Here is a 24410-nt window from a genome sequence, read left to right as displayed (position 1 = left end):
AATTGAATCCTTCACAATCGAATGAAAGCAAAAAATATGGGGGACCTTTAAGCTTCGCCTTCAAGAGTTGAACGCGACAGCGATATTCTGCTTCTAGTGCGTACTACAAACGCTTAGAGCATGAAATCTTTTCGAACTTTCCATGTAATCACTACGTGGTCTTAGGAGAAATAGGCGCAGTAACGTGTATGCCTTGGGTAGTGGGTGAATGGCTTTAATACACGAAGTCTCTTGTGATAACCACATGTTCTCGCGCCCACTGGCACTGTACGCTTGCACCACAAATTATTATTGCAATATTTCATCTTCTATTGTGAAGCATGTATACACACGACGCATGTACTTGTAAAGCAGGCAGGCAAGTCACTTTGACTGCACTTCCAAGCAGAGGAAGGTATTTTCGCATTAATACCAAGCAGACGCATGTCTGTGTGGTAACCCACTTGCCATGCACGCGTCCCGCATTCGATCTCCACTCAGACCCTGAAATATTTGCGCCTTTCTCGATTTTTCTTTCACGCAAAGATAATGATTTCTCGCTCACAACCATCGACACCGACGCAAGGAATTTCTGCGAAACGAGCTTTTTGACGCTATCGTGTTAAAATGGTTTTCGCCTTCCAATTGTGATTGGCTAATGCGTGTGACTGTTTTTTAACCAAGAGATCCAGATGACTGACAGCAACGGTAGACTTAAAGTACGTCATTCTACGGGTGCTTCTTAGCAGTGTTCGCACAGATAGAGAAAATTCATGGTGAAACATTTTTTTTTTTTCACAGCGCGTCGAATGCAATCCAATTTTGGGAAACAAGAAATGCAAGTGACGGAGAACGCAACTGTGGCGCCCCCTGAGCTTACACTCACGAGTGACGTGAATGTCTACGCGTCACCATACAGCGCAGTATGCTTCATTATAGACCAATTTCACTGCTTTTAAACACAGCCCCTTCGTGACAGCTGGCTTCCTTCACCGATCTGCCAAAATTGAATCGGTGGGGAAGAAGAGCTTTAGAATATAGCGCAATAATTTTCTACACTTTCTTTCGCATATTTGTTAAAATATATTCAAACAAATGTTCTTTTGAGCTACATAAAAATCATGGAAGATTCTCTTGAACTTTACGCACGTTACTATTATCTGAAAAACTAAAGAAATACATTTATTATATTTCTTATAAAAGAGCTTGAAATTGTGCTTTCTGTTTCGACGTTAGGAGCTGGTAAACGATGTGAGTGGAAGTTTTCTTGGGTTCAACGCTTGTGACCTTGAAACCGTCTTTAAAGCCACAATAAAGCTCCTCCCTTCATATACGCTCCCCCGAGAGCGAGACGAGTGTAGGCATCACGTCACTCACGGGCGTGAAGTAAAGGAGCAACAAAAGATGGGCTCTCCGTTAGTTCGACTTGGATATATAATACGTCATGCAATGTGTTTACAAAAAAAAAAAAAAATGTTCAACGATTCCGAGTGCTTCCTACTCAACTATGGGAGAGCACTGAGCCGTACCACTGAAAGCGCTCCATCGACGACATGAATATTGAGACTTGAGTGGCACTATGTCAAATAAACGGGGATGAATGCCAACCTTTGGGGAAACAAAGTGAGAAACGCAGTGAGCGTACAATCACGCAGCCCACAAAAATTTACCGGTGACCTAAGTAATTTTTTACACCGTTTCCCATCAATTGATGCCCCCTCTATCGTGGGCTTGTCGGCAATGGGCCGTTTCTGGTATGGCGATCTCCGCTTTTTTCGAGGTTACTTGGAACTTCCCAATGAAACGTCTTGCTGTGATTTTTCATTGTTTCACGTATGACCGTCGTTGTTGCTTGTACGGCGGCACATGTGCTCTGCTGCTAAACACGTGAACAAAGGTCCGGTTCCCGGCATAGAGGAAGCGTGTTTCTCTACGGAGGAAGGAGGAAAAAGTTGGAAGGGGGCATTTGCGAGTTATGTAAGCGCTTAAAGAGCCCCTCACCAAGTTTGACAATTTACAGGTGACGAGCGTAATGCATACATCTGCCAAAGTTTGCGAAGCTACTTCCCGCTGAAAGGGTTCAAATTTCAAGATGAAGGCTGGTCGCCCTTCCTTTCGCGGGCGCGCCCCCAGAGAATGAGGGCGTGGCGTAGACGTAGGAATCGCTCTACGTAGACGGTAATGCTGACGTCGGTTCTCTGCGTAGACGCCTGTGCTTTGACGTCTCCAACAGTGGCACGTGACCAGGCGAAATTTATTTTACACGACATGTGTATTTTGTGTAATTTGTTGTTTGAACAGATGAACAAAACCGGGGATAAAGAGAAAAAGAGAATGTGCACGTCTTCATTTTTTTTTCTTTTTTTTTTTTCGTGAATTGCAGCGAGATTCGGGGTCAATGTGCCTGCGTTTTGAATGTGTTCGTGTCCCCTCGGTTAGCGCATCGAGCAGATGCCAGCCCTGGAAATGAAATTAACAGTCCCGCGCATTTTAGCACTCAATGTGCTCATGTCCGAAATCGAATGCGAATGTGTTTCGGGAACTCACTCGACCGAAAATGTCATTTTCATCAAATGGCATTAGTTTCCTCGTGTGACACCAAAGCAAATGGCATTGCAAAAGTATGACATTCGCTCTAAATGACATTACATTTGCCGTATGACAGGTGTGTGTGTGTGTGTGTGTGTGTGTGTGTGTGTGTGTGTGTGTGTGTGTGTGTGTGTGTGTGTGTGTGTGTGTGTGTTGCGATAGCAGCGAGCGATCATCATTCTTGTTCGTTGCGCAGCATGTATACTGTTGACCCACTTTCGCGAATCTCAGTGTTCCTGACTGAACCTCAGAAAACCACTCCATTACTGGAAACAGCCCCCAAATATGTACCAATATCGGCATGGCATGGCACGAATGCATGAATAACTAGATGGGTCGGGACATCAATGACACGACATGTTTGTCGGCTTCGTCACAATTAAACATAACAGCCTCATAGGATATGCGGAAATGAACAAGTAGAAATCAGGAAGAAAAAATATAAACAAACTTGTTTAAAGTTCAGAAAATAACAAACCAAAAAAATGAAGAACCGATGACACTGCGTGACTTATACCCACATACCATGCTGGCACCCCGAAAGACAACAGATTCAAAACTTTTTTTTATTCGTTTAGTTTTTTTTTATCATCTATTACCTATTTTACACGTGCTAATATATGGTTACGCAGTTAATAATGGTAGCAACAGTAGATGTGGTAGTAAGACTACTACTACTACTACTACTATTACTACTACTACTACTACTACTATTACTACTACTACCAGTACTACTACTACTAATGATGATGATGATGATGATGATAATTGTTCCTTGGGAAGACACGTTTATTGTAAGAAGCAAAGACGCCGGTTTAAGCGTGCTTTACTCGGGTTCACCTCGATAATCTGTTTTTGTAGAAAAACGCCCGGTCGAGTCTGTCAACCACCCGCGTGTTTCAGAGAGCGGAAACAACCTGCTTTACTAGCTCGCTCGGGTCGAGCGAACAACGCTCTACTTCCACCATTGTTGGAAGCGAGGCGAAAGGTCGACTTCCCATGTAGCAGCAACTCAGTGTGCCCCCAGAAGGAGAGCATGCGCAGTTGTGAGTCAGTGCAACGCCACCTAGATCTAAGGTGGTGTTGGTCTGTGTGCTGAACTACTTGCGGAGAACCGATAGGCATGAGCAGATTCTTTCTGTCATGAGTAGGCCGTGAGGGAGAGAGAGGGTTTTGCGGTGATTCTTTGCTGAGGCCCCTCCCTCAACTAAATATACCCGCGGGTGCCTATGAGGTCACTGCAAGTTGTTGAATGCACAGTTTTACAGCAACACCTGCTCAATGTAGAAGCATACTGACCTGATAAGCTAGAGGTAGAAAGAGAGAGGGGGGGAGTAGTTAGGTGCCAAGATATCGCCACAGCGCCTGCCCCTCACCCTCTATCATCGGGCAAGTCCGAACGAACACCAGCTTCGAAGGGAAGCTGAAATGAAGAGTGAGAGATGCAAGGAAAGGCAGGGAGCTTGACCACACACGTCCGGTTTAGCCTGCACTGTGGAAAGCTAAAGAGAGAGAGAGAGAGAGAGAGAGGGGGGGCAAGGAAAGGAAGGGAGGTTGACCACACACGTCCAGTTTGCTACCCTGCACTGTGGGAAGGGATGTCGAATGAAAATAGATATCCCCTAAAATCCGTTGAAAATTGAATCCTTCACAATCGAATGAAAACAAGAAATACGGGGGACCTTTAAGCTTAGCCTTCAAGAGTTGAACGCGACAGCGATATTCTGCTTCTAGTGCGTACTACAAACGCTTAGTGCATGAAATCTTTTCGAACTTCTTATGTACTGACTACGTGGTCATAAGAGAATAGGCGCAGTAACCTGTATGCTTTGGGTAGTGGATGAATTGCTTTAATCCATTAAGTCTCTATGATGATTACATGTCCTGGCGCCCAATGGCACTGTACGCTTGCACCACAAATTATTATTGCAATATTTCATCTTCTATTGCGAAGCATGTATACACACGATGCATGTATTTGTAAAACAGGCAAGTTACTTTGACTGCATTTCCAAGCAGAGGAAGGTATTTTCGCATTAATACCAAGAAGACGCAAGTCTGTGTGGTAACCCACTTGCTACGCGTACGACCCGCGTTCGATCTCCTCTCAGACGCAGAAATATTTTCGCCTTTCTCGATTTTTCGTTCACGCAAAGATAATGATTTCTCGCTCACAACCATCGACACCGAAGCCGGACTTTCTGCGACACGAGCTCTTTGACGCTATCGTGTTAAAATGCTTTTCGCCTTCCAATTGTGATTGGCTAATGCGTGTGACTTTCTTTTTTAACCAAGAGATCCAGATGAATGACAGCAACGGTAGACTTGAAGTACGTCATTCTACGGGTGCATCTTAGCATTGTTCGCACAGATACAGAAAATTCACGGTGAAACATTTTTTTTTTCACAATGCGTCGAATGCAATCCAATTTTTGGAAACATGAAATGCAAGTGACGGAGAACGCAACTGTGGCGCCCCCTGAGCTGACACTAACGAGTGACGTGAATGTCTACGCGTCACCATACAGCGCAGTTTGCTTCATTATAGACCAATTTCACTGCTTTTAAACACAGCCCCTTCGTGACAGCTTGCTTCCTTCACCGATCTGCCAAAATTGAATCGGTGGGCAAGAAGAGCTTTAGAAAATAGCGCAATAATTTTCTACACCTTCTTTCGCATATTTGTTAAAATATTTTTAAACAAATGTTCTTTTGAGCTACATAAAAATCATGGAAGATTCTCTTGAACTTTACGCACGTTACTATTATCTGAAAAACTGAAGAAATACATTTATTACATTTCTTACAAAAGAGCTTGAAAATGTGCTTTCAGTTTCGACGTTAGGAGCTGGTAAACGAGGTGAGCAGAAATTTTCTTGGGTACAACGCCTGTGACCTCAAAATCGTCTTTAATGCCGCAATGAAGCTCCTCCCTTCATACGCTCCCCCGAGAGCGAGACGAGTGTAGGCACCACGTCACTCACGGGCGTGAAATAACGAAGCAACAACAGATGGGCTCTCCGTTAGTTCGACTTTGATACGTCATGCAATATTTCAAATAAGCGGCGATAAATGCTAACCTTTGCGACTACAAAGTCGCGGCCCTGAAAGATTTGCCGGTGGCCTAAGTAATTTTATATGCCGTTTTCTAGCAATCGATGTCCCCTCTATCGTGGGCTTGTCGGCAGCCGGCCGTTTCTGGTATGGCAATCTCCGCTTTCACAGCACCAACAACACCTGTGGCGCCAACTTCAGGCCCGCACCTTCCTTACTCCTGCACGTCTTGCCCTCTTCCACCCCGGAACGTACTCGCGGGCCTGCCGCTTAGGTGGCAGCTCAATCGCTAACTGTGAGTACGTACTCTACTCCCGTCCGGCACATTTGCCCTCTGCCTCTTGGCACCTCAGAAGTCCGCCGCAGTGGGAGGCTGCTTTGTCCAGCACCAGACCGGACCTGCAACTTCGGCTGGTGACTTGGGCGGAAGACGTCGCGGCTAGGCACTGCCTGGACGCCACAAACGGCAGCCCGAAGGCCGCCCACAACGCTGCTTTTTAATTTTTTAAATATCATTTTACTTTTTGGCCTTCTGACAAATAAAGTTTTTCACCACCGCTTTTATCGAGGTTACTTGTAACTTCCCAATGAAACGTCTTGCTGTGATTTTGCAATGTTTCGCGTATGACCGCCGTAGTTGCTTTTACGGTGGCACATGTGCTCTGCTGCTAAACACGTGAACAAAGGTCCGGTTCCCGGAATGGAGGAAGCGTGTTTCTTTATGGAGAAACGCGGAAAAAGTTGGAAGGGGCCATTTACGAGTTATGTAAGCATTTAAAGAGCCCCTCACCAAGTTTGACAATTTCGAGCTGACGAGCGTAATGCACACATCTGCCAAAATTTGCGACGCTATGTCCCGCTGAAAGGGTTCAAATTTCAAGATGAAGGCTGCTCACCCTTCCTTTCGCGGGCGCGCCCCCAGAGAATGAGGGCGTGGAGTAGACGTAGGAATCCCTCTACGTAGACGGTAATGCTGACGTCAGTTCTCTGCGTAGACAGCTGTGCTCTGACGTCACCAACAGTAGCACGTGACCAGGCGAAATTTATTTTACACGACATGTGTATTTTGTGTAATTTGTTGTTCGAACAGATGAACAAAACCGGGGATAAAGAGAAAAGGGGAATGTGCACGTCTTCAATTTTTTTTTCGTGAATTGCAACGACATTCGGGGACAATGTGCCTGCGTTTCGAATGCGTTCGTGTCCCCTCGGTTAGCGCATCGAGCAGACGCCAGCCCTGGAAATCAAATTAACAGTCCCGCGCATTTGAGCACTCAATGTGCTCATGTCCGAAATCGAATGCGAATGTGTTTCGGGAACTCACTCGACCGGAAATGTCATTTTTATCAAATGGCTTTAGTTTCCCCGTGTGACATCAAACGAATGACATTACAAAAGCATGACTGCTGCGCCTAAGCCAGCGTTTCCACACGGGCGCGCAGCGAGGCATCCATCCCGTAGAAACAGACAGTAGACAACAAAATAACTGTGGTCTACAAAACAACGCCGCTCGCGTCTTCGTACGTCGGGCTTTCTCGGGGGCGTCGTGCGCACGTGATCATTCGCTCCGATGCCGGAGAACATGGGGGGAAGAGATTTGGTTTGTGAAGGCTACGCGGGGCGAGCGGCAAGGGTTTCGAGCTCGCCTCCTCTCATCATGATTCCGTGCCGCTTCACAATGCTTCTTCTCTCAGCTCGTAATTAACCGATTGCAAAACATTCTGGTAGAATAATGTTCTTCTTCTTGGAACACACAACTGCTCGCTCGCTGGATTCCATGCCTACCGGTTGTGCCCTCGCGATCTCCGACGACAGTGCAACTCTGGCCGACTGGGTTGGTCCTACGCCAACTCATGCCGCCGCTCCCCGACGACGACGGCAGTGTAGCTCTGGCCGACAGGATTAGCCCTAAGCCATCTCCCGTCGCCGACAAGAGCTCTCGCCAGTGGTGCCCCGTCCTCGGACTCCTGCGACCGTCTCCATCTTTCCTATCTTCTCCCGAGTCACTTCCGTCGTTCGCTGTCCCTGGGCCTCACTCTCTCCTTCCTCTCTCTCTATCTATCTACCTTTTAATCCTATCCTTTTAATCCCTCCTTTCCCCCCACCCCTCGTGAGCTACTGTTGAGGTGTCCTCCCCCTGAGAGACAGTTGCGGGTCTCACTTTTCTCTTTTTTTTAATTTAAAATCACCCCCCCCCCCCCTCCCCAACCCAGCGTCTAGCTAGAATTTGTCATGGAGCCTGGTGAGGAGCCCTTTAAGATTATCGCGGCCACAGCTGTACATTCAGTGTACTTCGGATTGACATAGGGGCGATAATTCCGCGAATAGAGCCTATAATGTTTCTTTTCATCGAAATGGCGTAGCAGAGTCGATTGTTTCTCGGTACGGCTGTGTTTGGCCAACGATTGCGAAAAAGCAACGTCAGGGCTCGCACAGATAAGCGCGGTATTATCACTCGATGATACGACGCAATGATGTATTGCGCAGGTTGTGTATCATCGGAAGTCACGTAGCTGTTAGCAAATGTGTTAGCGGACTTTAGGGATCATTGCCGACGTACGATGAACATGCGCATGACTCGGCGTGTTGGCCACTTTGATAATCAGATTAGCTTTTTTATTCAAACTGTCCCAATCGCTTTCGTGATGACGTTCGTGTTTTTCAACACCAAGTATAGTTGTACAGTTTTATGCGCCACAGTCAGTATACGGTAATGAGGCATGTCGCATGCGGCGGACTATGAGTTCACTTCGACCATGCACCTCTTGTTCTTGGACCTTCGCCTATGTGTTCTGGTTCATTTGTTCTTATTTATTACAGACGCTTTCATAGCCCGACGGCATTACAGAAAGGAATGGTTAGTACTGTCGGCCGAATCGTTAACTATCGTGCACGAGGAGGAGGAGGAGGAATAAACTTTATTATAAGAAACCAGCAGGTTTAGGTGGCCGGGCCGAGACCTCCCATGAGGGGACGTCGAGGGCTTGCCTCGACGCCGCCCCACTGGCGTGCTGGGTCGCCCAAATTTGGAACGGCAGCTTTTGTTTTCTGTGCATCCTCTTCATATGACTGAATGAAATAAGTTCCAAAAAGGGTAAGTATAGGTGCACGCTCCTAAACCGAAGGTGGCGGCTGCGATCCAGGTGGCGTCGGTCGCATTTCGATGGTGGCGAAATTGTAGAGGCCCGTGCACACTGTGTGATAGGTTAAAAAAAAACACTAGATGGTCAATATTTCCGGAGCCCTCTACTACGGTGCCTCGCATATTACATCGTGCTTTTGGGACGTAATACTCCAGATATTATAAATAAATGCATCCAAATACTCATGCATTTATATTTAAAAAGAAAAAAAAGTAGAAGGTATATACTTTTATTTCGTTTTGTGTAGGTGCAGAACATTTTTGTTGAAGCAGCGAGTACGAGATAAAGCACGGGTTCTGTTCTGTTAAGTCTTCTTACTTACTACGCCCGACTCACGTGGCTCAGCCGATAACGGTGATAACGCGGGCGCAGGGAGCTGCTCGGACCGCTGAGGATGTGACAAAAAATAATGGTAACGGTTTACGATAAAAAACAAAAAACTAGGCGTGCAGACATATAAGGTCAGTGCCGAGGTTGTCAGACGGCGCGGTAGCAAGGAAAGGCTAAATCCCGCTGATTTTCAAGTAGCCTTAAATTTAAATCTCCTGGTATGTGCGCTAAAACGTACTGTGGTTTCATCGAATACAGTCACCAATTGCTGTTTTCTCAGGCGTATTGGTCTCTCAATTTATGACGCTGGAGCTGCTCATGGTGTCCTTCTATCGTGTCCAGATCCGCATATTTGCCGTCTTCTATTGTGAGTTATTCGTGCCAACCACCTCAACTTTACGTTGGTCTACACCCCCTTCAGTCGTTTGTTATGATTCGCTGTCAGAATCACGTCAAATTCGCGTGGCATAATTCCAGGGCACTCACCTTTACATTACAAGTAAGAAAACGAAGGAAAGCTTTGTTTTGTGTGATTTTGGCAGCTCATGTTGATTGATTTTTTAAACCACCATGTGATTATGAGAGACGCCGTAGTGGAGGGCTCCGGAAATTCCGACAACTTTGGGTTCTTTAACGTGCACCCAAATCTAAGAATAAGAATAAGAATAAGATTTTATTTGATCTTGACAACTTCAAGAAAGGTACAGGAGCTAAAGGCGAGCAACGCCTGACAGGGGCCCCGGTACCCGTAACATGTTACAACATCATATTACATGGCATAATAGTAGTTCATTGGCAGTAAACAAAAATATAAAAAAATCGTTACACATTTGATATACAATGCGTTAGGAATACAAAGTCTTTCGCATTCGTACGTCCACATAGTTACTGTGCTATATTTTTTTTTTTTTTTTATAGACAGAGGCATAAGATAACAAAAGGAGTATTGATATCAGCACACAATCAAGCTCAATCAAACGCATGGAATGCAATAGTATACATAGATACATACACATACATCCATATATATATACATATATATATATACATACATATATACATACACATATATATACACATACACACATATATACATACACACATATATATACATACACACACACATACACACACACATATACACACATATATACACCTACATACACATATATACACACATATATATACACACATATACATACACATATATACACACACACATATATACACACATACACACACATATACCCACACACACATGTGTTGCAATGGTCATTCTCTCAAAGCCTGTGCAAGTAACAGTTCCTTCACCTTATTTTTAAATGCATTTCTAGTCGTGAAGAATTCAATATGACCTTCTAGCTTATTCAGGATCATTAGTACTTGGTGGCTGGTTGTTTGTGTACCATAGTTAGTCCTGGTTTTTAATGTTCGTCTTCTCTTCAGTCTCATGTCGTATGGGACTTCATTACTGCTGCTGTCGTCTAGATATAGTGCATTGGAATGTATATACTGCAGTAGTTTGAAGTCATAAACTTTGTTTGCTTGAAGCATTTGATATTTTAAAAATAACGGTGACGTGCTTAATTGGTACCATGGCCCCTGATAACTTTCATAAATGCGCAATATCATTTTTTGTAGACGAATAATCCTATTGTAGTTGGTTTTTGTAGTGGTACCCCAGACCAGTATTCCGTAGCATAGTCTAGAGTAGAACAATGAATTATATAGGTTTTGCTTCAACCAGATAGGTATCAAGGGTGCAATTTTATACAAGCAGCCAACAGCTCGGGAGAGTTCAACGACTAAATTATTAACATGAACGTTCCACGAAAGATGCTCTTGGAACCAGACACCAAGAAACTTTTGCTCTTTAACCCTGGTTAACTCATGCCCTTGGAAAGTTAGAACTATTTCCCGGCTAAGTTGTTTGTTCAGAGCACGAAATATGACATAGTTTGTCTTTGCTATATTAAGCTGCAGTCTATTTTGGCCTAGCCAAGTCGAGAGCAACGCAAGGTACTCGTTGGCCTTAGTTTCCAAATCAGTTAAGTCTGTGGATTTAAAAAAAACATTAGTGTCATCGGCATACATAATAATTTCAGGAGAGTTTGCTATAGTTACAATATCGTTAATATAAACAAGAAATAAAAATGGCCCCAGTATGGACCCCTGAGGAACTCCTTGTGTTAGCTTTAGTTTCGATGATTTTGCGTTTTGTATTTGCACAATTTGAGAACGGTGACTCAGATAGTTTTTAATGAGCTCTAATGCTACTCCCCGCACCCCATACCTAGATAGTTTGTCGTATAAAATATTATATTTTATGGAATCGAAAGCTTTCTTCAAATCTAGAAATAAACCAAGTGTGAAATTTTTGCTATCTATGTTCGTAAGTATACTATCTTTGATGTAGCACAATGCTTTTTCAGTTGATCTGTTTTTCCGAAAACCATATTGGCTATTAGAAAGAATTTTGTGTTTGTCAAAGAAAGAAACCAGTCTTTGGTTAATCACACTTTCAAATATTTTCGACATAATGGGGAGGACCGATATCGGTCGGTAATTTGATAAATTATTTCTAAGGCCACCTTTAAATATAGCTGTCACCCGTGCTACTTTGAGTTTTTGTGGAAAAACACCAGTTGACAACATGAGATTAACAATGTGAGCAACTGCCTCCGAAATAAGGTGGGATACTTGTTTTAATTCTTTCGCACCAATCTCATCAATGCCTGGTGCGACATTACTTTTCAGTAGCCTTATTGATGCCTCCACTTCAGCAGGAGATGTTGGTTGTAAGAATATTGTGTGTTCTATCATAGGTGTATCCGGGATATTAGTATCACGGTCAATGTCATTTGGCTCTTCATAACAACCGGCATTTATGAAATGTGCATTTATTGAGTTAGCCAAATCTTCACCATATATAGTTGTACCGTTTATAGTCATTTCTTTTATATCACTGCACTGTTCCATTCTATTAGTTAGAGCATTTACCATTTGCCATACCTTCTTTGGGTTATCGTAAATGCTCTCAAACTTTGCTGTGTAGTAATTTTTCTTGGCTTTTCTTAAATCAGCATTCAGAGTATTTCGAATTTTTTTGTATCTACAAAATACTTCAGGGTCCCGACAACTAATGAATTCGTGGTATAATTTATTCTTAGCCTTTATGCGTTGATATAGACCTTTGTTTATCCATGGTTTCCTATATTTTTTGTTTCGCTGCACCATGATTTTCTTGAGCGGAAATGCATTGTCAAAACATTTATGGATCATCTCGAAAAACATGTCATAGGCAGTGTTGGCGTCTGCCTGGTCTAATATAATGCTCCAGTCAAGTCCTTGGACTAAGTTTCTAAATACTTCGCGCGAGATGTCATTTAGGTTACGTCGAGAACACATTTGCTCTTGAGGCTTATTTTCATATAAGGTGGCCAGTAAAAATACCGGCAGGTGGTCACTAATATCGGAAGAGAAAACGCCCGTTTTTATGTAGTCTGTGCAAAGGTTTGTAATGCAGACGTCCAGTAACGTGGCACTGTGTGTTGTGATTCTAGTGGGTATATCTACGTAATTTTTACAGGCATACGTGTCCAACATGGTAGTGAATTCCCTAGAGTACGTGTGTGATGATTTCAGATCAATGTTTATGTCACCCATAATAACAAATGAACCCAAAGTGAAAGAATTATCACACAGTAGCGTCTCGAAGAAATGAAGAAAGTTTACTTCCTTTCCAAGAGGTGGCCTATACACAACCACTGCGAGCACCTTGCCAATGCGTAGAGCTAAGCACTCGACGTCATCATTTATGACGGAAAGGTGAGGCAACTTTTCACAAGTAAGCGTGTCTTTGAAGTATATAGCAACGCCCCCTCCCTTCTTAGCGCTGCGGCACAGGTGCTCAGAATGGTACCCAGATATATAGGGCACTTCATTTCCGTGAGTCCAAGTTTCTGAGAACATTATCACGTCAAATGATACGGTACAAGAGTGAAGAAAATTGGTAATCGCGTCAACTTTGTTCTTAAGGCTTCTGCTATTGATATGTAGAAGCGAAAAACGTTTTGCAGGAAGTGAGAATTCAGAATTGAAGGCATCAGTCGTGTAATAGTTTGTGCCATGTTCTAGCTCAGGCATGGTGAAATGAGGGCAAAGATGTTAAAAAAGATGTTGCACTAGGAAGTATGTCACTAGGCATTCAAAGCAGTATCAGCGCATATCTGAATAAGATCGGCCTGTGTGGCGATACGAACTACAGATGAGCCTTCATCCTTTCTAGCCAAAATTTTTCCGCTGTTCGTCCAGACGAATTTCCAGTTGGCAGCTTTCTTTTTTTGAATTGCGGCTGAAAGCAGTGCTTTATTAGCCTGTGTGAGATTCTCGTTTACGTAGATAGGCGTCTTCGCCTCACTTCCAAGCACTGAACTGTCTATCTTTTGTTTTCTGCATTTTGACAGAAACGCATTTCGTTTGCTTCGTCGCACAAAACGAGCGATAATGCTTTGCGCATTCTGCTTTGAGCTACGTACCCAGTGACACGTGTCGAGATCAGCTGCTTCTACAGCCTCACCCACGCTTTTCCCAATTTTTTGTATTGTAAGTACTGGATCATCTTCAGCTGGCACTCCCTTTATTTCTACATTATTGAGGCGCTGGTATTGCTCTAATTCTTCACACTTCTGCGCAAGCCTTTCATTTTCTGCTTTGAGTGCTTTGTTCTCGTTTACAATGCCATGCATTTCCTGTCTGAGCTGTTTTATGTTTTCTGCTATTCCCTTTACGTCATTACAAATGTCCGTACAGAACGACACGCTGTCTTTTAGTTCCCTCATGTCCGATCGGTAGTCTCGTTTGAAAGTGTCGAACGCTCTAATTAATTCCCGAAGGTCTTTACCATCCAACATATCCTTATCAGCATCACCACTAGTGTCTTTTGCAGCCCCCTTTGGCATCACAAACACTTTGCGCTGAGTTCGGCAGCAGTGCTAAAAAACTAACACTAAAAAAAAAACTCCGTGATACAAAAGGTCTCACCTGTAAGACAAAGTGAATTTCCCTAACGTGTGCGTCCTTCGAAGCACCGCTGCCGAACTGAGCGATAGACGAGTTGCTGCAGGTATATATCACAGACGGTTCCCTGGTGGCGTTTGTGTCCGTTGGGTCTGCGCAGATCCGTCACGCAGGTTCGCTAGTCGCTTGGGCTGGTACCGTCCTTGATGTCCGGCAATGGCCACACGAAGCCCACCTCCCGCTGCAAGATGCTGCGGAAACCACACCAGTCGTCTTGCGATATCTGTAAGACAAAGTGAATTTCCCTAACGTGTGCGTCCTTCGAAGCACCGCTGCCGAACTGAGCGATAGACGAGTTGCTGCAGGTATATATCACAGACGGTTCCCTGGTGGCGTTTGTGTCCGTTGGGTCTGCGCAGATCCGTCACGCAGGTTCGCTAGTCGCTTGGGCTGGTACCGTCCTTGATGTCCGGCAATGGCCACACGAAGCCCACCTCCCGCTGCAAGATGCTGCGGAAACCACACCAGTCGTCTTGCGATATCTGTAAGACAAAGTGAATTTCCCTAACGTGTGCGTCCTTCGAAGCACCGCTGCCGAACTGAGCGATAGACGAGTTGCTGCAGGTATATATCACAGACGGTTCCCTGGTGGCGTTTGTGTCCGTTGGGTCTGCGCAGATCCGTCACGCAGGTTCGCTAGTCGCTTGGGCTGGTACCGTCCTTGATGTCCGGCAATGGCCACACGAAGCCCACCTCCCGCTGCAAGATGCTGCGGAAACCACACCAGTCGTCTTGCGATATCTGTAAGACAAAGTGAATTTCCCTAACGTGTGCGTCCTTCGAAGCACCGCTGCCAAATCTGAGCACACGGGCCTGCGGCATTTTCGCCTCCATCGAAAATGCTGATTGGGAGAGTAAACTTGTAAAATATTTTTCTTACGTGTTCACGTAATTTCGGCTGGAGACACGAGTTTTGCTGGCGCTAAAATATCTACCCGCCGAAAGCCCTTCAGCAATTGTTGTATAGATAGCACAGACACAGACGCTTGCACAAGGCAGCGTCCTCGTACTCACCTCAACCACCACGTCGCGGTCCCGCAAGTCACGCGAATGGTGGGGCAGTGGATGCGGGATTTTTACGTATCAAAACCGGGATATGATTATGGGAGACGCGGTAGTGGTTGGATTGGATTGGCTAAACTTTTATTTGGTCCTCCAAAACACAGATCACTGTGTTGCGGGCAGCCCCGAAAATTTCGATCACCTGGGATTCTTCAATGTCACCCCTAGATCTGCCTGCATGGGCCTCAAACGATTTCGCCTCCGTCCAAAATGAAGCCGCCGCAGCCGGAATTCCATCCCGCCAACTTTGGACTATGTCAGTAGAGCGCTACAACCACCATACCACCGTGACGGGGTGGTAGTGAAAGAGATCAAACTGAGGGGGGGGGGGGGGGGTAGTTTCCGTAAAATATCGGAAAACGTTGCCTTTACAAACCATAACTTTCTAATGTCTCAGGTACAGGTTATTTCTGAAGATCAGGTTCCAGGACACCAACATGTTTTCAAAATGATATAGTTTGGACGCCGCTTCTGAAATAGTTACGACGTATGTGAAGCAGCTTATGGTCGAGCTCAATCCGGTGTGCGGCGTGACCACGCTTACTGCGGTTGCACCTCCTCCCTCTCTCTCTCTCTCTCCGCTCCTACTCTCCTCCTCTCTCCACTCGTAACGCTATCTCAGGGAGTGTCTGCTACCGAATAGCTTGACTATATAGGCACTGACTATACACGCCGTCTATACGACGACAATATACGCCGTCTATACAGGCACTCGAACTTGACCTCCGAGAGTCCTGCTGCGTGACTTTTCTTGTGCCTTGGTGAACAATGAGAAGTCGCAGCGTGTACGCATTAACCGTAAAGCGGACTGCGGGTCTCTGTGTCCAATCGGAGTCTTCTGTCTCTCATTGCCCATTAGCAGCGACTGACATGTTCCAGTAGAAAACACCGATCCATCACAGCGTGCTTTGCACCCCGCTTTGTTTCTCTTCGGCGGTACAACTCGAAAACGGAGGAGCGCATCCTGTGGCGCCTACAGACAAATACGCTGCTCTGTCCAGTCATACTAAAATATTACGACCCAAAAACAAGTGGGCAGTGCCAGTACTGTGGGGAAGTGGCCAACACTTACCATATGGTCTGGGCATGCCAAATGAACCCAAAATTAACCCCCTTTCCCAACCCCACCAAAGAGGACTGGGAGACGACCCTACTCAATAGCTCCGCACTAGAGGAACAGCGAACTCTAGTGCAGCGGGCTCGGGTGGCGGCCTCGACTAATGACGTCCCGGACTAGGGATGTCAACCAGCCCGGTGGGGATAAGGGCTATCTGGCACAGCCAGCATCAATAAAGGTTTTTTTCCTCCTCCTCCTCGGCGGTACAACGCCGCGATGTGTACCAGCGTCAACGACGCCGCCAGTGTAAGCATTAGCGCCCACGGCTTCGCATCTACACATGCATGATTCCGTTTAGCAGGGGATGGTGTATTTTTTTTGTTTTTGTTTCACGGTTATGTTTCGCGACATGGTGATCCTTTAGGGTGCCTCACGAAAACATTGCTTTGGACTATTCAAGCCTGCGCAGCTCGCAAACTTACTAATTAGGAGAATTTAAAACAAAATGCGGTTCGCATCATTGACGTATATAACGGGGGGGGGGGAATCAGTGGGGGTCTGAGACTTCTGCTCCGGCTGGGGGAGACAACCCTACCCTAGTGTCTTCCCTAGAAATTACTGTTTCAAACATCACGATTGACTTGGCCATTATGTATAGCTCATTGAACCTTTGTAAGTTTCTTTCTCTTCTCTTATTATTTTTTAGCCTGAACCGTCGAAGTGGGACTATTGAAATCAAAACTGCCGCTCCGTCAGTTTCAGGAAATAATCGATCCAACGATGCAATTACATTAGTTGAGAGCCCACGCTCGATTTTCAACTTAATCTGAACGCACGAATTTAATTTTCATATAAGTAAAAATGAACCCAATGGCATCCATAAGAGATAAAATGGCCGCCATGACAAGAGGTGTGTCACCCTTATGATTTTACTGAATTTACGCCACTTAGGCGAATACATTTCACTTGAGGGCCGTGGGACGCGAACAAGAAGCTCGCAGGCCGCTTGTTTGAAACTTGTGGCATATATAAATAGAAGGTGGTGAGGGGGGGGGGGGGTTGTAGGGTGGTAGACAGCCCCTCCCTCTAATAGTTAAGAGAAGATTGCAAAGTCTGCACCAGTCAGAGCTGTTTCCATTATTTTTTAAACAGACGGATCATAGCCAGTAAAGGTTTTCAGCTATAATGGCAGTCGAAGGCCCGTGTCGTTGCGTTCCAAAAACTGTTCACTCCCGGTCCCTACTCCCGCAGGGCAAGGTACCCTATAGGTAGGCCATCGTCAGAAGCACGTCATCAATCGCCTCATTCTCATTTCTAAGTGCAGAGCACATTAGAGGCCAGTACTTTCGTGTACTATCGTCGTCTCGTGTAGCTTGTTGTAATGCGGGCAAAAGCACGAGCAAAAGTAGAAGAGAGAGGAAGGAAGCGAGAAATAGAAAAAGAAGCACGGAAAATTTTGGAAGAAAAGTAGAAACAAATATAAATTGAGAGAGAAAAAGGAAGACAGAAATGTCTGGATAAAATAAAAGAAAGACAGAGGGGAGAAAACAGAAATCCGAGTACAAGCAAAGAAGGCTACTCACCAGCGCACTTGCATTCAAGGCTTGGCACTACTTTTTAAAAGAAACTGGGTTGGTGTGCGTGGCTATAACATTTTTCTCAGCTGGATAGGATTGTACATGCTCGCGTCTATACCTCACCATCGTCATCAATTACTGCACTTTTCTTCGGGCATGCACTTACCGTGTACGAAAGCGGCATTGTTTCAGGCGACAAAAAAGAAATAATACCTAGAGTTGTACAGCGCTAAGTCGCTACTTGTTCCAACCGCGTGTTGAGAAGACCTACCACCGTGCATGATTAAGCCTGCTGGAGCACCACGCGCTGTACAGTAAATAGAGGGGTACGTTCCCCCACATACATTGTACCTCGGTAGTGGTGCTTTCCTGATTGTACATACACCCTTTGTAGTCGTGAAGCTCGATGTTTTTGTCATGTACTTTATCCTTGGTTGGAAGTCAATTAACTTCTCCTTGTTGCAGTTACGGGACGGCTTAATGCTCTCCCATAGTAGAGTACCTAGTACTCTAAATCGTTAACCACTTTTTTCTAAACACACTTTTCCTTACCCCGGTGTAGAGTAGCAGGCTAGAGCACGCTATCACCCAGACCGACCTGTCTCTCTCTCTCTCTCACTCTAAATGTCCGAAGCTGCCTTACCATTTTTTTTTTCTCATCTATTGCGAAGCATGTTGTGGAGCACGTTTCGCCTATTGCGAAGCCCATGTAACGGGGATGACTGCACACACGTCCGCGTTATGCGGCGCTACAGCGCGGGCGGCGATGCGCTTACCTCCGGCCACGTCGCATGGCGGCAGGGAAGTCGGCGAGCTGACGTCTTTCGACACTTGCACGAGCTCCGGCGCAGCCCGCCCGACCAGGAGAAGCAGTAGCACCACCGGCACGGCGGCAGGGATCGCGGAACGCTGCCGCGTCTTCCGCCGCCGGCCGCCGTCACATCGCGCAGCGCAATGACCGCAGAACGTCGGCGGCACCAACGTCATCATCACTCACTCGGAACACGCAAAACAAACACCACCGTCGCAGTAGTAGCGGCTTTCCTCGTCGTAGTAATCCTCGGTCATGGCTTTTTGTTTTGCTCTCTCTTTCACTCCCACGGCGTTTAATTCACTCCGATAGTCGTCCGCAAGGATGCCGGTGAAGACCGACCAATAAAACCCACCGGTGCGAGGCTTCCAGATCCGAAGTCGTCGACGCATCCACTGGCAGAATGCAAGGCGCGCGCCGCAGCCGGCGATTCTTTTCAACTCCGCACTACTTTTTTTTTCTCTTTTCTGAGGTGTCGAAACCCACAGGTGCACCAGAGATGGAGTGCAAGACAACGTCGAACTACATTCGTTCGCGCACAGCGCGAACGAATGTAGAACAGTGGCTAAGCGTACGCACGCTAAGCCGGCGAAGTTACCGTGCACCCACCGTCCCGGCTCGTTGGCAATCGTCTTTCCGCTGCGAGCCTTCTGAACGCTCCGCGCACCTCGACATTATAGAAGTAATACGCAGAACACACAGGACGGAGAGAAAGGGCGATCGGAGGCGTAACGCCGCCGGCCCTCTTTCGCTCGGCGTCGAGAGATAATCGGCGCCGCGGAAAGAGAACTTGTCTCCTGCCGACGTCGTCGAAAGCTAACACGCACCCTCGGCGCACTTGGCGATTTGCCGCGGTGCGTAGTCGTGAGAGGTGCACGACTCGGACGCGCCGCCGCTATCTGCAGCAGCGCGGCTTGCGCAGCCAGCCGAGCGTGCTCAGCTGCGGCGTCGGACAATTGTGCGAGCGACTACGGTGCACACTCCCCCGCCGCGTCGTCATGTCGGAACGGCGCCGTTCTTTCTCGGGCGTACTTAAGCCGCCGCAGCAGTGCGTACCGAAACACAAAGAAGACGCGCTCCATCAACGAGGGAAAATTAAGAACAGAATAGAAAAGGCGTCACTCGCACTTCTCAGAATATCAGTGACATATAATAACATTTTAGCAATCATGCGCGCGCACGTACCAACTAGCCCAACAAAATTTTTTATTAGGCTACTGTGCATGCTCGCACGCAGCGCACTGCTTCGGCTGGGGATACCTGTGTCACTAGCACAGGTGTGCACACGGGGGATGCATGAAAGGGGGGGGGGGCTACTTTTCTAGTAGGGGCGTAGCCAGAAATTATTTCGTGAGAGGGGGAGGGGCACCTCCTTGATTTGGTGATTTTTCGTTCTTTACGCCATGCCATTTTTTTTTCTGATTTGATTGATATGTGGGGTTTAACGTCCCAAAACCACGATATGATTATGAGAGACGCCGTAGTGGAGGGCTCCGGAAATTTCGAACACCTGGGGTTCTTTAACGTGCACCCAAATCTGAGCACACGGGCCTACAACATTTCCGCCTCCATCGGAAATGCAGCCGCCGCAGCCGGGATACAAAAAAAATTTTTTTTTCAGGTGGGAGGAAGCACGAGCTCAGTGTGCCACCCCCTGGCTACACCCCTGCCCCTTGGTTATCCAACGGGACGCCAAGCAAGCCCCATACCTTCATTCCGTCGGACCTGTACTTAATATTCTGGGTTATGGCCATGAAGATTTTTTTTACTATAGGCGTGCTAAGGGTTCCATTTCAGGGGGGCAGGGGTCAAAGGTTTGCCGCATTGCCCCCTTCCCTCCTCCCCACCTCTCTATTAGGCTAGTGTGTGGCTGATTGCCCCCCCCCCCCAATCGCAATGCCCCTCCCTCCCCATTATGTAAACGTGTGTGGCTGACTGCATCCGCCCCTGAAAGGTGAATGGGGGGGGGGGGGGGGCGTCCCTCTTATCCCTTCCCTTGCGCGTGCCTATGGTCTTGACGATAACGGTGGCCGATGACACCGGAAGTTGCATTGCAGGAGCTGTTTACTTCCCGTCTTTACTCCCGTAAAGCCGGAAACTCGCGGCAGGTGTTGTGTGAGCGATCGAATCGCTTCCTGTTCGTGTTTGTATTCATTCCGAAGCGCGTATTCTGTCGAACGCAACGAATGGGAGGAAGCAGAAAGGAGGCGCGCTGTGCAACGTGGCCGCGTCCTATAATAGCGAAGCCCGCGCATTCATGCTCACTGCGCTCAACCGAATGTTACGAATCACTGGTTACACGAGTTAAACAAATCACTGGTTATCACTGGTTACAAATAATTTTTATTTACACAAACGTCTCCTCCAGCTTGCGAACTCGCGCGGTGCTTATTTACAGTACCCGGAGTTTATTTGTTTTACTTGACGTTTCAAACACTCCTCCAATTGGCAGCAGAATTTTTCGATTAGGAGGTCGCCTTATGTAATCAGGACCTGGACGGCCGCTTTTCGATGGGGATGCAATTCTAGAGGCCGGTGTACTGGGCGATCCTTTATTCATTGAAAAAGAAAAAAGGAAACAAAACGAATATGAATGTTTTCGGGAGAAGACTTAGGTGTGCAACATAGTAGAGGACCCCAATGAAGGCGGGCGGGGGGGGGGGGCAATTTCGGAAGCCGTTAATTACGACGTCTTTCCTAGTCATGTTGTGGTTTGGCGATGTAAAGCACCTACGATTATTATAACATTACTACCTCCTCAATTGTAACGCTGCATTTCCGATGGAGGCGGAAATGTTGTAGGCCCGTGGGCTCAGATTTGGGTGCACGTTAAAGAACCCTAGGTGGTCGAAATTTCCGGAGCCCTCCACTACGGCGTCTCTCATAATTGTATGGTGGTTTTGGGACGTTAAACCCCACATATCAATCAATCATCAATCGTAACGCCAGTGACAGTCCGGAGCCTTCAATCGCGATCAGGGCCGACGCTGATTATGCTCAATCAGGGTCAGGCGCTGCTACACTATCACACTTACCAATCCGACCCGACCGGAATCTGTCCAGCGCAATCTCGAACCACCGCCGGATTGCGCTTTGGTGACGTCGGCACCAAACTTCACTCGGATTAATTTTAACCGGGTAAGCAATGGCAATTCTTCACGCCGATCGAACAATCCGATCCGTATCAGCCCTGATTGTTATCAAAACTGCCCGTCTGACAATGGTGGCACCGGTATACTTAATGACGATCGTAGATCTATATTGTGGTAGATCGTAGGTCACCGCCTCGCCTCCCTGCCGACATGTTTCTTTTCATACATGAATACACTTCCCTCTGCGTAGAGTAGCAAACCTGGCGCTCACCTGCTTGACATCGCTGTGTTTTTCTTTCCTTCCCTATTCCTTTTCCCAGGCTCGCTTAGGTGTCCGCCTCGGTGGAACTAGGCTGCTGAACCGGAGGTCGCGGGTTTGATTCCGGTCGGGGCGATCACATTTCGATGGAGGTGAAATAGTGGAGGTCTGTGTACTTCACGATGTAAGTTCACGTTAAAGAAGACCAGATGGTCAAAATTTCCGGAGTCTAAGCCTGGGCCTCCCCGTCCCAACGTGGGAGCGGCCCGCGATCCTAGCCCTACAAAAAAGGGGGTCGAATCCTTCAGGACCCCAATAAAAGTTTTTCATCCATCCATCCACTACATACGGCGTCTCTCATGATCGTATCGTTGTTTTGGGACGTGCAACCTCAGATATTATTGTTAGGCTTGCTTATGGCAGTGCTTAGGGACCCCCGCAAGAGGGGTGAGGAAGCGGGCACACTTGATCGATCGTGAGTGCCCCTTCCCCCCACTTCTGGCACCTTTTGTAACCTATACCTGCAAACACGAAAACAAACTCGCGCGAAGCGCATGGTCTATCTCGAGTGAAACGTCTGGGTTTCAATGATCTAAATTTTAGGCAAGTAGTGAGGCTACGTATGACGACGAGTCAGGTAGGCGCTTTTGCTGCAGCTGGTTTGAACAGAACGCAGCTGTACACGCGCAGTCAGAACAGTTCCGACCACGCCTGGCAACGAACACTTCTTGCTTCTTCACATGTCGTCCGTTGAACATCGGGGTATTTCCCATTCCGAACATTCTCGCGGTAGTAGATTGCACGCCCACAGTCATATACCGCACGCCCTAGGAATTCACAAAACTGGCACCTGAATGTGTATTCAGAAATGGCGAGGCGAATCGGCATTGCAGTGAATCTTGTTTCAGAGCCAGTCTTTCTTGGAATACCAACTTTCCCGCTCCGATGCGACACTGTTATGCCGCCTTTGTTTGGGTGTTGCATTCACGAAGGTGTACTCTTTTCGCATTGGTATGGCAGACACCCCTACATGCGACTCCAGTGGAGCTGAAGAGACCATTGAACACGCCCTGTGCAGCTGCGCTTGCTACGACACGCAGCGATGCCAGCTCCGGATGGTTTTGAATCAACTTGACTCTAGACCATTCTGTGTGCAGAAGATTCTGGGACCTTGGGCATCTGCCTCAATTGCGCAGAAAGCGACTAAAGCACTCCTACTTTACTTAAAAGACAACAAACCTGAGCGACCGCCTGTAGACTGTGTGGGCTCCCCCGAGTGTGCTCGTGATTGTGTGTACCTTCTTATCTCTCTGCAAATTCTTTTCTTCCCTTCATCCCTTCCCCAGTGCAGGGTAGCAAAACCGAAAGCGCGTCTGGTCAACCTCCCTGCCTTTCCTTGCATCTTTATCTCTCTCCCTCTCTGTAAACGCAAGAATTTCGGTTGTCTATCTGGTGGTGTCTTTGTAATGGTTCAGCTTTGCGATGGAGAACAACGCTTTCGTGAAGAACCAGGGCAGCTCCGCGCAAGAGGTGAGGCGGCGCGAGAACTCTCCAACCGCGCCTCCCCGGGGATGCGTTCTACAGGTGAAGGGGATAACCGGGAAATTCTTACAACATATAACGAGCTCACTAAACATTTCTACCTGTCTAGAAGGATTTCCCCTTTACCTCACAAAAATCTAGCCCGGCCCCAAGCACTTACATTAAGGCTTTTGCAAACGCGGATGTACCCTACTTTGAAAATGTTACACATCATGTACCCTGACCTATACCCAAGCAATCTTTGTCCACATTGTGGGGAAATAGCTTCATCAGAACACATGCTCTGGCAGAGCACCAAATTCGCTCATTTATCGCACATAACCTCTGCCAGATGGGAGGCGGCAATCCGCAGCTCGTCCTTGGCAGATCAGCTCTGGGCTGTCCACCAAGCCCGCGAGGCGGCTGAGGAGCTTGGAATCTCAGTCCCCACGTGGGAGCTGCCCGCAACACAGTGATCTGTGTTTTGGAGGACCAAATAAAAGTTTATCCAATCCAATTCAATCCGCGCTAGAGGTATGATCGACTAAGATGGCCCGCACACGCGCTATATATCTGCGCAGCCGCACCGCACGCGGAGGGACTTGTGGGTGGCAGGTGTCCCGCCACGTACGTATGCTGTGGCGCGGATAGTGCGTGTATTGGCTCCAGCAGAGCTGGTATGGCCTTTGCACTTCTTCTCACAATCCGCCCTTTTCCGCTTCTTGCTATTCTACGCTATACATACCTGTGCCTGCTCTATTTTCATTTTTTTGCGTCAGTTTCTGTCTGTCCCTTCCTATCTCTGTCCATTTCGATCTCCGTCTTCCCACCTTTTCCATTTTTTTTCATCATTCCGT

The 24410-nt window shown here is 47.0% G+C and overlaps 1 protein-coding gene across 1 annotated transcript in view; it reads right to left on the bottom strand.

Annotated features, from left to right (window-relative positions):
• LOC119181368 (uncharacterized) overlaps positions 1–19487 on the bottom strand; it is a 127907-nt gene extending 108420 nt beyond the window's left edge. Inside the window, exon 1 of the mRNA XM_037432589.2 lies at positions 18647–19487. Coding sequence (XP_037288486.2) covers positions 18647–18860 — 214 coding nt within the window. The 5' untranslated portion in view covers positions 18861–19487. The remainder of the gene's footprint in view (positions 1–18646) is intronic.
• Positions 19488–24410: the final 4923 nt, after the last annotated feature.

This window comes from Rhipicephalus microplus, chromosome 10 (assembly GCF_043290135.1).
Source record: "Rhipicephalus microplus isolate Deutch F79 chromosome 10, USDA_Rmic, whole genome shotgun sequence".
Lineage (NCBI taxonomy): Eukaryota > Metazoa > Arthropoda > Arachnida > Ixodida > Ixodidae > Rhipicephalus > Rhipicephalus microplus.
Note: the sequence above shows the minus strand (reverse complement) of the source record. Positions and strands in the feature narration are given on the sequence as shown.